This window comes from Natrix helvetica (genome assembly GCF_964273705.1).
Source record: "Natrix helvetica genome assembly, chromosome: 7".
NCBI classification, from domain to species: Eukaryota; Metazoa; Chordata; class Lepidosauria; order Squamata; family Natricidae; genus Natrix; species Natrix helvetica.
The window spans coordinates 14,049,985-14,067,710 of NC_138558.1; the positions used below are offsets into that span (position 1 = coordinate 14,049,985).

Here is a 17,726-nt window from a genome sequence, read left to right on the forward strand (position 1 = left end):
CTGGAGCTCCGATCATCTCTGCCGATCTCGGCTCCAGCTGGGACAAGGTGGAACAAACTTCTTCTCCTCCTGGCAATTTGACCACCCTGGAAAGCCAAATTAGGCTGTATGGAAAGCCAGGGTGGTCGCTGCTCTTAATCCTCGGCTCTCCAGATGGAAAGAGGGCCGGGGGCACCCCCCCCCCGTCGCACGGAGCTCAGAGACCGGCAGCCATTTCCCTGGAAGCTCCTCTTCCTCCCTCTCCTCACTGCCTTGGTTACCATTAGATTTCTGGGTCAGATTCAAAGCTACAAAGCTCCAATTCCCTCCCTTCTGGTATGACACAATCATGATTTCACCCTGCCCTAACTCATTTTTGTACGCCTTCCTCTTCAAGTAGTTTGATCTGATTTGGAATGCACTTTGATTTTACAGCCCAGTAGCTCACGATTCTAGGAAAGCCTCCTATAGAAATTTTTGGGGAAACCCAAAGAGACAATAACAGCAACAGGCCAACCATTCCTTCAGTAGCCAGCTGAGGAATGCAAATTCAAAGTTACTAAAGTTTCCAGGCGGGGTGTGTGTGTGTGTGTGTGTGTTCAAAGGGCTACACTGGTTTTGATGGCCAGGCATCCCTCTATACTGGCAAAGCACAAGTTGGTACATGTTGATTTGACAGCCGAATTGCTTCAAATTGCAATCTTTCACATCGCTCAGGAAATCCACACCTCTTAGCAAGTTTGAAAACACATCGCCAAGTCTGAAAAACAATTGATAGCTTTATTATTATTTAGAATAGAATTTAGAATAGAATAGAGCTGGATAGGACCTTGGAGGTCTTCTAGTCCAGGAAAAAAAAAATATTTTAAATAAAAATAAATAAAGATTATAGTGGGAGTCTTCTAGTATAATAAAGATTGAGGAGCAGTTGTTGTTTTTAAATTGAAATAAATGAATCAACGGAGTCCGATTTGAATCCAATTAGAAGAAACACGAATAGCTTCGGTGGATTCTTTTAAAAAAATGGATTTTTGCGATCAGAAATGATGGCTTCAGAAATAAAGTCTGAATTTATAAGACCAGGAAAAGTGAGAACGCTTCTATCTCCGCCGGTTGCATAGATGTCTCCTTCTCTTCCCTGCATATTTTTGCATGGAAAATAATTTTAGGCAAAATTAATTTTAGGCAAAATATAATTCTCCTAAATAACGTCGTTAGGCGCGGCTCTGTTTCTTTTCTATCTCTATGGGTGAGGAAGAAAATTGGGAAAAGCGGCATGAGAAGATCGGCTCGCAAACAGGCAATCACGTGCTCATCCCATATCCAATCAAAAATATAATCCGCGTGACGTAATCCTTTGCGACGAGGTGAGACGAACCTCTGCGCGTTTTTAATTACGACTGCAAGTGGGACGGAATTAAAGAGGGTCGCGGGGGGGGGGAATGATATCTTTCGTTTTATTGGCGAGACTTGCTGTCTTTTATTGTTCCGCCTCATCAAGGCGGAAGTGTAGAGAAGTCCAAGCCACTGGGTAAGTCGAGAAGGGAAACTGGCCCTCGAGCATTAACCAATCGCCAGACAGAGATTTGTTTGAAGGCGGGATCACGTGTCAAGGAAGAGGAAGGAAATTTGACGGTGAGTTTGGAAGAAGAAAAGAGTGGGCTGGAAAATATATTCGTTTTCCCCCGCCTAAGATTATAATTACTTTGCTTATGGAGTAAATTCACATATGTATATATTATTTATTTCACATATAAGCACACCTATATATGTGTGTCTGCTTGTCGAATCACTAATAGTTAGGTTTGCACAATGCATTCACCCACAAAAACAAACCACATTAATGTTTTATTTTTTTTTATTTTTATTTATTTATTTTATTTCGTCAAGAATGAATTAGATAACAGATATAATAGTATAGTCTTTATTGTCATTGTACAAAATAAATAAAACTCACTGGTGCAAAATTATAGCGGAAACTAAAAAAGAAAGAAAAAGAAAAAAATAGTCATACGTTTCCGCGTGTGCGTGGAGTGATGGTGGTTGTATTTAAAAGTCTGACAGCCCAAGGATAGAAACTATCTTTAAACCTATTTGTTCTGCTGGCTATACTTTGATGTCTTCTGCCCAATGGTGGAAGTGCAAAGAGACACTGACCAGGGTGTGAATCATCTCTGAGTATCTTCCTTACTCTGCTAAAGCAGTGAGATCTGGCGATGTCATCCAGTGGTGTCAGAGGGCAACCAATGGTTTCTTGTGCCGAATTGATCACACTCTGTAGTGCCTTCCTGTCCACAGCTGTTGAACCAGCATACCATACTATAATGCAATATGTGAGGACACTTTGACAATCTCAATCTTACAAGGGAATATTACGACAGGGACGGTAGGCACGCTGGTGTGCTTATGCACGCCCCTTGTAGACCTCTTAGGAATGGGATGAGGTTGCCAGTAGACAGTCTAAGGATAAAGTTGTGGAGGTTTGGGGAAGAAACCACAGAGTCAGGTAGTGCACTCCAGGCATTGACCACTCTGTTGCTGAAGTCATATTTTCTGCAATCGAATTTAGTACGGTTTACCTTAAGTATGTATCCATTGTGTGCTCCTGTGTTGTTATGGCTGAAGCTGAAGTTGTCATTGACAGGTAGGATATTGTACTTTGCTTAGGTCGGATTGAAGACAGCAAAGTTCTAAGTTGTCTGAGCCCCAAATTTCAAGTCTGGTGGCATAGTTGGGAGCAGAGGAGTGGCGGACTTTCCTTGTGAAATATCTCTGGACTCGTTCGATTGTATTATTTTGCTTGAATTCGGCTTTCGTGATATCCTGCCTTTTCTAAGTCATTTAAGATGATGGCTATCTGGTTCCTTTTTCTGTCTCTGGTTTTTACTTCACAACAACCCTGTCAGGTAGATTATACTGGAGGTAATAGCTGCCTTAGGTTATCCAGCAATGCTTCCTAGCCGGGTGATTTAAACCAGCATAGCTGAGTATTCTTATTCCACATAAGTAAAATATAAATAATAGTCTGCTTACTTATAGAGGTGATGGGTGAGGGTATAGAATAAAATGATGGTCTTGTTTATTTAGGGACATTCAATAGAGGGATGGCAAATATAGGAAATGTAAGGAAAGCAAATATAAGTAAATGCAATGAAATAATATGTTTGTTGAAAAGAAAGGCTATAATGGGCTGGAGGTGTAACCATTTAATTTTCAGGATTATAATAGGAATGGACATCTATAAAACTGACCATAATTTCACATATCTTGTTAATTTATTTTAAGTATACTGTATCAATATTATTTTAATTAGATTCTCCTTAATATAGTAGTGTTTCTTATCTATGCTTGATATTACCAGGTAAAAGGAGAAGTTGAATGTAAAGAAATATTGTATTGGACCATAGAGAAATACACCATTGAACTATGAAGCAAAAGAATAATATTCCTAATATATTGTCACTAGAAAATTTTGGAACATATTATTACATTCTCTAGTATCACTATAGTTATCTGCTTTCTTAATTCATACATTTTATTGGGGTATATTAAATGTTGAGGAATCGGGTTTGTTTCGATTTGGTAAATACTTTCAAAAAGCAGCTGTTTCTTAACGCAGTTGACAGTACAGCAGTGGTGGGTTTCAAAATTTTGTAGAACCTCTTCTGTAGGTGTGGCCTGCTTTGTGGAAGTGGCTTGCCGGCCATGTAACCGGGTAGGAGTGGCTTGCCAGCCATGTGACCGGGTGGGAGTGGCTTGCCAGCCATGTCACTGGGTGGGCGTGGCCAACTTGTAAAATGTGGTGAAACTCACTTAACAACGTTCTTGCTTAGCAACCAAAATGTTGGCTCAGAAACTCTGGCATTAAAGCACGCAAGTCTTAAAGCTGTCAAGTTACAAGACCCTTTCATCCCTAACCCTTTAGAGGAAAAAAAAAACTCCAGGGGTGTTCAAACTTGACAGCTTTAAGATTTGTGGACTTCAACTCCCAGAATTCCTCCTCTCACTCTTCATCTTGATGATGTGCGGACAGGTGGGGGGAGGGAGCTGTAACCGGTTCTAAACGGCACTGTAGATTTGTGGAACCTCTTCTATAGAAGAGGTTAGAACTGGCAGGAACCCACCCCTGCAGTACAGTATTAAAATATAAAAAAGAAGCACAGAGTTGTCATTAATTCATATGTATTGCAACATTTTCAGATATATAAAACTATGAATTTGGGAAGCAATTTGACAAATGATCAGCAAAGGGGAGAAACTTTGAATTAGGGTCTGCAGGTGAGCAGAATAGACAGCTTGCATCCAGACTTATAATATATACATTATAGTGATAATCATTTTATCTCGTAGGCGATGCAGAAGTGAAGACAGCATATATCACATCCAATTTCCCCCCGGTTTGGTATCCATGTTTTTCTATGCGTACTTAGTGTTTCTTTCTGAAGAAGACAGCTTCTTATGAACTCACTTCATGGTATGGCAAGAAGTTTCCTAGCCCAAACCATTACTGTAGTTTCTCTTTCTGTAACTCTTTCGGTTGTTGCTAAAAAGTCCTGCCACAATATATCTCCGGTATTCCAGACAACAAGGAATCTTGCTTACAGGTATTTATTCCATGGTCTAATTTACTTTCTATACAAATCTCCGTGTCAGAGAACCATTGCAGTTAAGGTGTTTGACTAGCACTGGGAGCACCCATGTTTTTGAGCAAGTCATTCTTTCAAGTCAAATAACATAAACATATGGGGGGGGGGATGTGAGAAAAGTGCCTACATAAGCCACTCTTTGCTTCTAGCTAGAAGGTGAAATGCAAACCTAATATCAGCAAATAAACAGATGGTTGCTAAAGTTCAGAATATTGCCAAAGCACAATAACTGATGCTTAAGAGTTTATGAATGGTTAGTGTTCTGATCTAGGCTTCCCCAAAAGGCACGAAGCAGATTCCTGGTCCCGACAAAACCCCTTTTATTAAACGAATGTGAATTCCTCTCATTGACATTCAGCAAAGGCCTGGCAAACAGTCTTTCAAAGGTGAATTTATAACCACAGACCTTATCTAGCTTGGAAAGCTGCCATGTGAATATTTTCCAAATGCAGCGCAAGGAAAGGCTTTGCACAGAGTCTCTGAGATTCATGGACAGATCTTCACATTACTGAAACAAATGAACGAACGAACGAATGAATGGTTTCCTACAAAAGCCCGCTGCCCTTTCGCTCCTCTTTTATTTCCTAGGGGAGGGGCCATTCACTGGCCACTTGTGGCTTTACTCTCAAATCGACCCTGATTTCTTAGCTGTTCTTTTCTTCTTCAGTTATCAGCTGCCTTCGGAGTCGGAAATCAGTGGGGAAGAAGAACAGCTGGAGTCTGTTCCCGAAGTGTGCATGTGCAGAGCTGCCAGGAGAAGGAAACTGTTAAGGAGCAAGGGCCAACTCACGAGTAAAGGCACAGGTGGACTGTGAATGGCCTCTCCCATAGGGAATAAAGAGGAGCGAAAGGGAAGGGGAGTTTGCAGGAGACAATTTGTTTAATTAGTGTGAAGATTTGTTCGTAGAACATCAGACTCTGTAAAGAAGAAAAGCATCATAGATTTACTTTTTCCCTCTCTGTCTAAGTGTACTTATATTTCTGCAGTCCATCTTCACACCACTGGTTCCACCGAGACTCAACGAAAATGTCAGACTGTAAGGGGCCAAAAGAAAATCTGCATTGGAAAGCCAGGGCGTCCCCATATCCAGGATCAAAAGTTGAACGCACACAAGTACCTGATGATAAAGTGGACTGGTTGATCAACTGGAAGAACTACAGTCCTGTGGACTATACGGCACCGAGTGTTTTGTCGGGACCTAAGTGGGCAGACCCAGAGATTGGGTGAGTCATTCAATAGGATGAAAACAAACAGACTGGCTTAATTTAAAAAAAAATCCCATTGTATTTATTTAAATAAAAATAGCTAGAGTACTTATGAAAAAGACATAAAGGTAAAGGTTCCCTTTGCACATATGTGGTAGTTGTTCTCGACTCTAGGGGGCAGGGCTCATCTCCATTTCAAAGCCGAAGAGCAAGCGCTGTCCGAAGACGTCTCCGTGGTCATGTGCCCGGCATGACTAAACGCCGAAGGCGCATGGAATGCTGTTACCTTCCTACCAAAGGTGGTCCCTATTTTTTCTACTTGCATTTTTACATGATGTCAAACTGCTAGGTTGGCAGAAGCTGAGACAAGTAACGGGAGCTCACTCCATTTACAGGGCGCTAGGGATTCGAACTGCTGAACTGCCAACCATTCTGATCGACAAGCTCTGCATCTTAGCCACTGAGCCACCCTATGAAAAATACATAGTGGGTAAATTATTCATGCTTCAGATCTCTGCACCAAATTGTAGGATATCTTCTATAGCCGTGATGGCGAACCTATGGCACACGTGCCACAGGTGGCGTGCGGAGCCATATCAGCGGGCACACGAGCCGTGGTCCTAGCTCGGCTCTAGCATGCATGCGCACGCTGGCCAGCTAATTTTCGGCTGGCCCACCCACGCTGCCCTTCCCTTCCCAGGAGTCTCCACGCAATGCCAGGTAAATACAGGGATCGTGCGGAGGCTCTGGGAGGGCATTTTCAGCCTCCGGGGGGGCAGGCAGGGGAGGCTGTTTTCACCCTCCCCAGGCTCCAAAAAAAGCCATGCGTGCATGCACAGGGCAGCAGGGGGGTCATGTGTGCATGTGCAGGGGTCACGGTGCAGGGCGGCTTTAAATTATGGGTGTGGGCACGCGTCCTTGTGCTTTTGGCACCGGAGGGGAAAAAGGTTTGCCATCACTGTTCTATCGTCTTCCCAACTCTTTCTGGATTGCTGAAACTACTGCAGGGTATTTTATGTAACCAAGTGTCTTCTAGGCTTTACATGGTATTATGAATTTAATTCATGAAATTTATGCCCCAGTTCTGTTTTACTTAAGGCTGCTGATGGATTGATAAAGCAAATTTTGCCTCTAGGTCTTATAAGACTGGAAATTGTTTCTGATTAGCATATAAAGAAAATGAGGCTTCTGACATCAGTCAACATCATATCTATCTTCCATTATTGAATTACTGACACAGTGTAGGATTGAGAAAGAGAGAAAAGCATTATTCAGGTATGCCCTGCTAAGAGAAATACCGATATCAAGATAGTTTATATCTTCAGCTGTGGTAATAGGTATTTTGGTAATGCAGAACCAAGTGCTGTGATCTGTACTTTAATGAAGAAGAGTAACACACGTCTAGACTTGTTCTCTCACCGAAAGAGAAGAAGCACTAAGTGTAGAAACTAAGTCCACGTCTCAAATTCTGTCGATAGTTTGCCATGTTTGAAAAAGTTGAAGAATTTTCTTGATGTATTGATGACGGTCCCTGATTTGCAAAAGTGCTTTTTGAACAAAATTTAATACCCTTTTTAAAGTCATTTTTATTTTATGTAAAACTGGTTAATTTTATTATTATAATTTTATTAAACATTATGGTGAAGAGGGAAAAAGAAAGAAAAAGATGAGGAAAAAAATGCAAAAGCAAACGAAAACACAGAGTGAATAATCAGAATTTGCAAGTATCATAGCAAAGATAGGGCTAAAATAATTTCCACTATTTCATTTATGTTAGTTTTACATGATAATCTTTGAAAACTGCAGGTTGGAAAGAAAATTCAGGTTTTGGAGGTTTCCCCCCCCCCCATTTTATTATAAATAATTTGTCTAAATTATCACTGTTTGCAACATATTGCAAATAATACATATTGCCCCTCAACATGGGAAAAAAGTGATCTAATCAGATTGTTACGTTTCCAACAATTTTTAGAAAAAGAATTGTTGTTTTTACCAATCAACACTGGGAGTTATATACCAGTGGTAAAATATTTCTACCAGTTTTCTCTAAGTGTTTTGTTATCAGATTTTGGCTGCCAAATTGTTTGGAGAAAATGTCTTGATACAGTCACCTTGGTGTGTAAGATTGAGTAAGACCAAACTTGATCCTGCTTCCAGTTGCATCCAAAATTGCAAAATTAGAAGTGCATGCAAAACAGCATGCATTGATCAACCCACATACTGTCAACTACAGAAATATTCCCAAAGAGGCAGCACATGGTTATCAAATTATGGAAGTAGGTTTCATAAATATATGGCAGTAAAAAGGTGTCATTGAAGAACTGCATAGACCAGTGATGGCGAACCTTTTTTGGCTCACATGCCAAAAGGGGGGGGGGATAGCGCAGGGGGATCGTGCACGGGCATGCCACACCCATAATGCAATGTGCGACCCTCCCAGCGCGCATGACCAGCATGACCCATTTTTTGCATGCTTTTTACCAGATAGGACCAGTTTGGGCGAATCGGTAGTGGCGACCTGCAGGTGGGCCGGCCCACGAGTCCCAGCTCTATGCCGTCCTATTTAGCCACGTTTTCTAAGCAGTGCTCATGCGTGCAAGCTGCAGGTGCGAGCAGAGCACATGCATGTAAGGTGTTCTTGCTCACGAAGCAAGCGTGTACGCGCTCACAGTTTCGGTGCCCGGCGAACCGGTAGTAAAATTATGTGAAATCCATCTCCGGCCCGAACCCCCCAAATGCAATTGTGCATGCCCCCCACACGCATGTGCCCTGCCCCCCCACATGTGTGCATCTCCCCCGTGTACCCCACCCTTCGCGCATGCGCAGCAGAGATCCGAAGACCAGCTGGCTGGTGGGAGGCGCGGCACAGCTGAACTGTGACAACGGCTCGTGTGCCGTTGGGATTTGATGTTTTTCAATAAATTCAACATTGTGTTTTGAATTAACAGTGTTCATAACTTTCATGTAATATTTTGTCTAATCTTTTCATTGTTTTTGTTTCTTTCTCTTCTGAAAAGAGCCAAAACCTTTTTCCCAAAGTTCAACGAGAAGGATGGGCAAGTGGAAAGGAGAAGCCACGATGGCTTGTATAACGTAGAAAATGGGAGGCCCAGGTACGCGACAGTCTTTAGCTAAGTAGACACTTCAAACTAAGCAGTGGCTTAATAAGTAGAAGTTATTGAATAAACTATAGCTCACTGGCTTCACAAACCACATATAAATCAAAATACCATTAAGGTATTCATCAATATGTAAAGTTACATTCAGTAAATCCACATTTTAATTTAACGTGATATATGAATTTAGCCTTTATGCATGAAGATCTGTGACCCGGCCTGCAATCAGTTTCTTTTTCTGTAGCTTAGAAAAATGGGGCCATCATGATGTGTCAACACTGTTAACTTGTATTTTCGCTGTGCTTTTTTAATTCTGGCTGGAGAATTCTGGGGTGGAAGTCCACACATCTTAAAATTGCCAAGTTTAAAAAACACTGGATTACAGCAGACCTCTGTTATTTTCAGGAATCCTGTAGGCAGGACAGGATTGGTGGGACGAGGTCTGCTGGGGCGTTGGGGACCCAATCATGCTGCTGATCCTCTAATAACAAGGTAAAAAAAATAATACAGGCAATATATGTCCACCATGGATGTTTCATTTCTCACCTTAATATGATTGATTGGGGTCATATGCATCATCAGTCACGAGTCCTTGTGCATCCACCAGAGATCTAAATTCAGTCCACCTTGAATGCCTTCTTAATTCCATCTCATTTCCCTTGACCGTTAGTAGGTCAGATTTTTGTAGAGAACTTAAGCATGCAATAAATCTTTATACTCATTTGAACGACCTGAATCTTCTGATTTCCCTAGTGCTTGATAATTGTTTGCTTCTTGATTGTTCATCTAGTACTAAACTTGGCGTTAATCTGCTCCTCTTGGTCTTGATGGCTGGGGAGAAGGTGTTTTTGTTTCCTTTTGGGATATTTGATTGTCTCTTTTGAATGGTATGTAGATGGCAGATTTTTCTGAGTGCCAGGCTTCCAGAAATTCCCCAGTGTTTTTGGACTTGGCTTGGTCTAGGATGCTTAGTTTCCCAGTTGAAACTATGGTTAAATCTATCCATGTGTGGTGAAATTAAGGAGTTTTCATCATGTCTTCTGACTGCTAATTGGTGTTCATAAATGCGCTCTGCTAATTTTCTGTCTGTCTGTCCTACGTAATGGCTGTTGCAGTCCTTACATTGTATGCTGTAGATGTTTCCTGTTTTTTTCTTCTAGGGCTGTTGATTTACTTAGGATGTTTTTGAAGGTTTTAGTTGGTGTGTGTGCTATGGTGATACCACGGTGTTGTAATAGTCTGTTGGTAATTTCTGAGATATTTTTGGTGTACAGCAGTTATCCTTTTCACAGGTTGTGCTGGTTGTGCTATGTTGGGTTACCGTATTTTTCTGAGTATGACGCACCTTTTCCCCCCCCCAAAAGAGGGAGAAAATCTGGGGGCGTCTTGTACATTGAATACAGCATTTTTGGCCTCCTGAAACTCCACCCACTTCGCAACAATGGACGTGCAGAGGGTTTGGGAGGCCTGCAAAGTGCTCCTGGGGGTTGGGGAGGGCAAAAATGAGCGAAAAATGGGTCAAGTTTTTGCTCATTTCCCCCCCCCCCCAGCCCTCAGGAGCACTCTACACACCTCCCAAAGCTTATGCATACCTTGTTTTGGGCAAAAAATGGGCCCATTTTCACAAAAAAACGTTTGCCAGCCCTGGAATAGTTGCTCCCCTCTATGAGGTGTCGATCTCCTGCAGCCCCCTGCCAGCAAAAAATGGCCCACCTTGGCCACGCACACCTCAGCTCTCTGAGGTCAAACACAACCCTGATGCGGCCCTCAATGGAATCGACTTTGACACTCCAGATCTAGAATTCTTTGCAATCTTAGAAGGAGCATATAAAACTACTGGACACACCCACACTGACAGGACAAGCCACTAGTAAATAAAATGAGAACAAACTCTACTCCCGTACTAGCACTGATGATGTTCTCTCGTTGGGTAATGAAGTGTCTGCAAAATAACAACAACCACGCTCATCTGTTTAATCCTGAGCTACAAATATTCTATCTGTAAAAAAATATATCATGATTCCTTTGCCAACACGGACATTTAGTTCTCCTTTAGAACTCAAATTTCATATGGTTGGTTTAAAGGTTGCACCTTTAATTTTGGGGAGAGACCCTTGAGGTTGGTGGGGCAAAAGTTGCCACTTTCCAGCAACTCTCTGACTCTTTGCCTAACTAATTTTGCTCTGACTGATGAAGTTGCTTGGAGGAGCAACGAAACATCTCAAATTAACAAAGTTTGGTCCATGATTCAATCTTTAGACACCTTTAGCATGATGGTTGAGTCTTCATTGACATCGTAGCTGGTTTAGGTTTCCTGCCAGTTCAAATATAGACTTCTAGATTTGTACACATGCCAATTCCCAGTCATTGTTTAACGTTAAGGGAATGAACTTCGAACCATATATTGACTCTCCTCTGACCCTTTCAACTCTTCCTTTATTTACATGCTGTTTCTGCAACTTTATGCAATGAATTTGACCTTGTGATGGGTCAAAGAGTATGCCTACATGTGCTCCCTGGACCTATGTGCTGTCTCTCTGTTGTAACATGCTGCATTTCTTTTTGAATTTTGAGAATTTTAATGATCTTCTTGATGCAACTTTCAGATGGAAGAGAGAGAGCAGTGGCAATAAAACAGCTCATCCGGTATCTGGTAAAAACATCTTACAGTTTATTGCTATCAAAAGAAAGGACTGTGGAGAATGGGCCATTCCAGGGGTGAGAACAAAAACAATGAGAAAATTTGTTTTCAGGAAAAAAATATCTGCACGTCTGAAATATGTGTGCACAATATATGTTTGCCTGTGTTCCAGTTTATGTATTAGCTAAGCATGTGAAAGGCAATTTGCAAAATTGTTTGCAAAAAGACAATCCTCCTTGCGGTAATAATTTGTGAACAAGGCTGCAGGAGCTACATTGTCCTTCCCGCTGTTTTAATGCTTTTAATGACATTTGCCCTGTGAAATTGCAATTTGGAAGAGAGATGTGCAATTTCTCAAAGCAAATAAACAGCTTTCCCTTTCATTCTGTTCACAGAGTAATAATCAGCCTGTAATTATAAATTTGTTATAAATAACAAATATATAAATCACCACCTTCTAGAAACCAAACAATGGTCCTGCAAGGGAATCAATCTATCTATCTATCTATCTATCTATCTATCTATCTATCTATCTATCTATCTATCTATCTATCTCAGAATATAAGACGCACCGGAGTATAAGACGCACCAAGATTTTGAAGAGGCAAATTTTAAAAAAAGTTTTTGCACTTTGCAGACCTCCCAAAAACGGCCCAGGTTTTTTTTTCAAAAAAAGGGCATGAATAGTCTTTAGGAGGATTGTGAAGTGCTCCTGGGAGGGCCCCCCCAAAAACGAGCAAAAAACGATCCGTTTCTTGTGAAAATGGGCCCATTATTTGTCAAAAAAAGGGCATCCCTATCCTTTAGGAGGCTTATAGAGTGCTCCTGGGGGCGGGGGAGGGGGCAGAATTGAGCAATTGTGCCCTCCCCAGACCCCGGGAGCTATCTGAAAGCCACCATAAGAGTATGCACGGCCATTTTGGTGAAGGGGGCGGGGTTTCAGGAGGCAAAAAGTGCTGTGTATAAGACACACCCAGATTCAGCCTCTTTTTTGAGGGAAAAAGGTGTGTCTTATACTCCGAAAAATACAGTAATCAAAGTATTTCCTGAACATAGACATCCAAGAGGAGCCACACAAAGTCTTCAAAATGACACATCATGTACAGTACCTCACAGAATCGAGGACACCCCCTCACATTTTGTAAATATTGAAGTATAAATCTTTATGTAGAGCAACAATTCATTTTTTTCAGATCCTCAGAGAGTTCATTGCTATGAGATGCCATGTTGAACTTCCAGTGACCAGTATGAGAGAGAGAGAGAGAGCAATGACACCGAATTTAACACACCTGCTCCTCTTTCACACCTGTGACCTTGTAACACTAACGAGTCACATGACACCAGGGACGGACAATGGCTATTTGGGCCCCATTTGGACATTATCACTTAGGGGTGTACTCACTTTTGTTGCCAGGGGTTTGGACATTAATGGCTGTGTGTTGTGTTATTTTGGGGGGACATCACATGTACACTGTTATACAACTGTATACCCACTACTTTACATTGTAGTCAAGTGTCATTTCTTCAGTGTTGTGACATGAAAAGATATTCTTAAATATTTACAAAATGTGAGGGGGTGTATGTCATGTCAACATTGTGCAAGTCATGCTAATTGCCTACCTATCACATTAGCATCCTGTGTTCAGTCTACGAGAGTTCTTATTTTTGTGTTGATCTTACAATACATACAGCATCACCCCCAACCATCCTTTCCCAATAGGTATTATCGATTATGTGCCAGAACATTATATGACAGGTTATAATCTTCCTTTAGGGAATGGTAGACCCAGGAGAGAGATTATCTGCTGCTCTAAAGAGAGAATTCAGTGAAGAGGCCTTGAACTCTTTGCAGAAAACTGTGGCTGAGAAAGAAGAGATGGAGGAACACCTGAATAGGCTCTTCAGTCAGGATCACTTTGTGGTAAGTGATCTTTCTTGTGTTTTTAAGCTCTTTAAATATTACCATATTTTTCGGAGTATAAGACACACTCCCACCCCTCCCCCCTAAAAGAGGGTGAAAATTTGGATGCGACTTATACACCAAAGGTAGCCCCAACCACCCAACCCCTGGCCCCCACCCTTTGGCCTCTGCCTCCCAGCAATTTACTTCCTTGCAGCAAATGGGGACGGTGGCGGCGGCAATAGGCTATGGCAATCCCTGCAGCTTGAAACAGCTGATCATTGGGAGGCCTGTGCTGAAACTGAAATTGAAAGTGAAACGGGCTGTTTGCTGTAAGGAGGCAAATTGCTGGGAGGCAGAGGCAGATTTTTTTTTTTCTTGTGCTAATCAGGCTAAACTGAAACAGGCTGTTTGCTGCAAGGAGGTAAATCAATAACTATAAATGCTTATAGAATGTTCAAATTATTAGACTTATTTTTTCAAGACTGCTTTATTATTGTTCTAGACAGCTTAACAAAATGAAGAAGCTTTTCAAAATAAATGCTGGATCTGAAAAGGCCCAGTGCTATTGTATCTTCTTTTAAAAAGCAGAGAGTAATGTATACTTCCAGAAAGTCACATCAATTTTAACATTATCTGTACAAGTATAGTCTGAAGTGTAACACCACAAACAGTGTATATCATCTGTACTGTTTGCTGTTCGCTGCAAGGAGGCAAATTGCTGGGAGGCAGAGGCAGATTTCCCACAGACCCCCTTGTTTTCCTCCCCAAAACCTAGGTGCGTCTTATACTTCAGAGTGTCTTATACTCCGTAAAATACGGTAAATGGAAAGATTGCTGAGACTCTTCAAGCAAATTGGAACATTATTAATTTCTCCACTTATAAACCCTGAATTGTAGGTAAAATGGCAACATTTAGCTCACTCGGCATGTCAGATTTGGATAGTTAAATTGGCTTGAAATTGGACACTCTGTTTTCCAGTGGTTTTTATTCCCACCCGTGATGTTATGAAGGAAAACCTGGCATTTCCCACTCCCCCCAGTTACTTAACATCTAACGTGAAGTTTTGGGCACAGGATCATCTAAGGGTTTAACGTATAAAGCTATTATGACTAGGCGGCAGGTAATCTGCACTTCGTTGGAATCAGCCCAAGTCTAACTGCTTTGATGTTACCAGAAGAAACTGGCTGTTGTCCATTTGCACATTAGATCAGCAAACCTTGGAAGGCACGTCTTGTTTTAATAGGCCCTGTGTGCCTTTCACAGGGAGTTCTTTGGGCTCCAATATTAACCACCTTCTGGGAAACAGCTGAAAACTGGGCTTTTTCAGAAGGTGTATGGGAGCTGATGCCAGATGCTGTCTATATCGTACTTTTTTTTTTCCAATAGAGATAATCATATTGTTATTCTTATTTGTGCCTAGCTTATGTGGGTGGTGGGATATAAATCTGATTAATAAACAAATACGTCAGTAAATAAAATAAAACACCTTGTCCTAAAGCAGTGTTTCTCAACCTTGGCAACTTGAAGATGTTGTCAGGCCTGTGGTTATGATTCTTTTTAGGATCTTTGGCCTGCCACACTTTTTATTAATTTCCTATGCTGTTTCATTAGTGTAGTAGTTGGGAGGGGGGGGGGATAGAAAGGATTAGGATTGTGGAATGTATTGTTGTGGTTCTTCTTAGAAGCTCAAGGTCGTCTTTTGTCTCTGCACCTCGACACCTGACCGGAAGCAGAGGGGTGTACATGCCAGCGTGGAAGATGAAGATTGGACCATGTGATGAATTATGGGGTGTGGGGATAGATGATGAACTTTCAACTGGGTGAACCCACAGGATGTACATTAGAGTTGAAATTTCACAGCATAATGCCAACATGTCTGTCTTATTAAATTGGAGTTTTAAGGATAACTTTGCCTTGGACAATGATTTAATTCTGCATGATATTTGGAACGCTGACAGATGTCTGGACTTCAATTCCCAGAACCTGGCTGGGGAATTCTGGGAATTGACGTCCGGACATCTTCAAGTGGCCAAGGTTGAAAAACACTGTCCTGAAGGTTCTGTATTTTGCTTTTGTTATTATTTTTTAGGCTTATAAAGGGTATGTGGATGATCCTCGTAATACTGACAACGCTTGGATGGAAACAGAAGTAGTAAACTATCATGATGAATCTGGTGAGAAGCCGGGCCTGTGGAATAAAACCTTTGATTGTAATTCAGCAATGTTCATTATAATAATCACACAATGTCTTTGTACTGGCTTAGTTCTGTTTTTCTATGAATGGTAGACAAACGTTGGATGTCATGTTTTATATTCGATTGGGACACAAGAATTCTCAGTCCAGTTCTGCTTCAAGTTAAGACTTTCTTCCCTCTAGATCTGTATTGGCCATATTGATACAGGTAGTCCTCAATGTACAGACAACATTGAATCCAGAATTTCCATTGCTAAGCGAGACAGTGTCTTTTCTGAGTCTAGGACAACTCACCATGGCCAACTTGAAGAAATGGTGGGAGAGAATCATTAAAGAAAGAGTGCCAAAGGAGGGACAAAATGTAACGTAAATAACAAAAATTAAAATACTTTGATAATTATTTTAAGTCATTAAGTTGAATTGTTGAATTGTCCCATAATGAATTGGCCGTGGCGAGTTGTCCCATTTTGGATTTTTGCTCCATTTTATGACCTGCCTTGCCGCTGTTGTTATTCACTTAACAACTACAGTTTTTAAGTTAGCAATATGGTTGTTAGATGAATCTGGCTTTCCCATTGATTTTGCTTGTCAGAAAATCGGAAAAGGGGATCATATGATTCCAGGACACTGCCAAGACCAACATCAATGTGCTCCACTTGCCAAGCATCTGAATTGTGATCACAGAGCCATGGGGTCGTTGCAACAGTCGTAAATGTGAAAAACAGTCATAAGTCACTTTTGTCCATGCTGCTGTAACTTCAGATGGTCACTAAACAATTAGCTGTAAGTAGCGGCTATCCTGTATTTTAGATAGGACCCTAATCCAGGTTAGGAAGTCAGAGATTGATATGCTCTACTACAGGCCTATGGCTCTTCCCACTGAGTCTGACTTTTAGGGATAATTGACAGGTAACCCATCATTTTAAAAAATCCTACTAGCTCTAAGGCAGAGGTGGGGAACTATGACCCCTTTATGACTTGTGGACTTCAACTCCCAGAATTCCTAAGCCAGCATCCCCACCCCTGCTCTCTTATTATTTCAGTCATAACGGAAAATTCAGCAATAATTATAGCAATAGCACTTAGACTTATATACCGCTTTATAGTGCTTTACAGTCCTCTCTAAGCGGTTTACAGAGTCAGCTTATTGCCCCCAACAATCTGGGTCCTAATTTTACTGATCTCGGAAGGTTGGAAGGCTGAGTCAACCTTGAGCCTGGTGGGATTTGAACTGCCAAATTGCAGGCAGCCTGCAGTCAGCCCTGCGCCACCATGGCTCATGCTTTGGTTCCATGCTTTTTGGTAGAGACTGGTACAGATTGGAAGGAGAAGAAAATGAAATGTGAGCCCATTTTGTAGAATAGAAAGAAATCAAATGAATTCCATAATATCTCTCTTTATATTAATAGGCGAAGCCATGAAGAATTTACACCTGGAAGCAGGAGATGACGCTGGGAAAGTGAAATGGGTGGATATTAGTGAAAAACTTACACTGTATGCCAGCCACTCTAACTTTGTCCGACTTGTAGCAGAGAAAAGAGGAGCTCACTGGAAGGAAGACTGACTTTTGTTGACATGATGGGACTAACATCAAAACATGAATTAAATCCTATCATTTCAGATGATAATGTAGCAGGAGAATGGGAAGAAAATGCTTTTTAGGACATTGTTGGCGCATGAATTAAAGATGCAAGATTTCACACGTTTTCTGACATTCTTGGGTTGAAATCATTGGAACTTAAAAATGTTTAGTGTTGGCTACATTCTGCCTTTTTTAATCACGTAATTCTACTAAGTATTGGATTTATCTGTGGTATACCTGTTTTGTATACAAAATAAATGAGTAATATTGAGGTTCTTGTGGTCCACCAGGAATATTGTTGAAAGATATTTACAGCTGCCAAAATTCTCTGTAGTTCTCAGCTCATTGAACAGCTTAAATGTGTGTCTTTTGAGAATAAAAACCTCCCTCTAAGTTGTTGACTTGACTTTATGTTGCAGTTACGAGCTGCTGTGCAATGATGCAAGGAACAGGAGCAG

General features: G+C 41.3%; 1 protein-coding gene across 3 annotated transcripts; it reads left to right on the forward strand.

Annotated features, from left to right (window-relative positions):
• Nucleotides 1-1,433: 1,433 nt before the first annotated feature.
• NUDT9 (nudix hydrolase 9) lies at nt 1,434-17,654 on the forward strand. 3 transcript variants are annotated; one of them, XR_014175867.1, is made up of 10 exons: nt 1,434-1,614; nt 4,330-4,583; nt 5,613-5,849; nt 8,849-8,944; nt 9,353-9,439; nt 11,554-11,665; nt 13,363-13,509; nt 15,582-15,666; nt 15,870-16,047; nt 17,096-17,235. XR_014175867.1 is itself a non-coding variant. In XM_081959176.1 (9 exons), the coding sequence occupies exons 2-9, from the start codon at nt 4,438-4,440 to the stop codon at nt 17,248-17,250; spliced, it is 1,065 nt and encodes a 354-aa protein (XP_081815302.1). In that variant the 5' UTR covers nt 1,442-1,614; nt 4,330-4,437; the 3' UTR covers nt 17,251-17,654. The 3 variants fall into 3 exon arrangements, 2 of the variants coding, with proteins under 2 accessions (XP_081815302.1, XP_081815303.1); XM_081959176.1 differs by lacking the exon at nt 15,870-16,047 and having other exon boundaries at nt 1,442-1,614; nt 17,096-17,654; XM_081959177.1 differs by lacking the exons at nt 1,434-1,614; nt 15,870-16,047 and having other exon boundaries at nt 4,346-4,453; nt 17,096-17,654.
• The last annotated feature ends 72 nt before the right edge of the window (nt 17,655-17,726 follow it).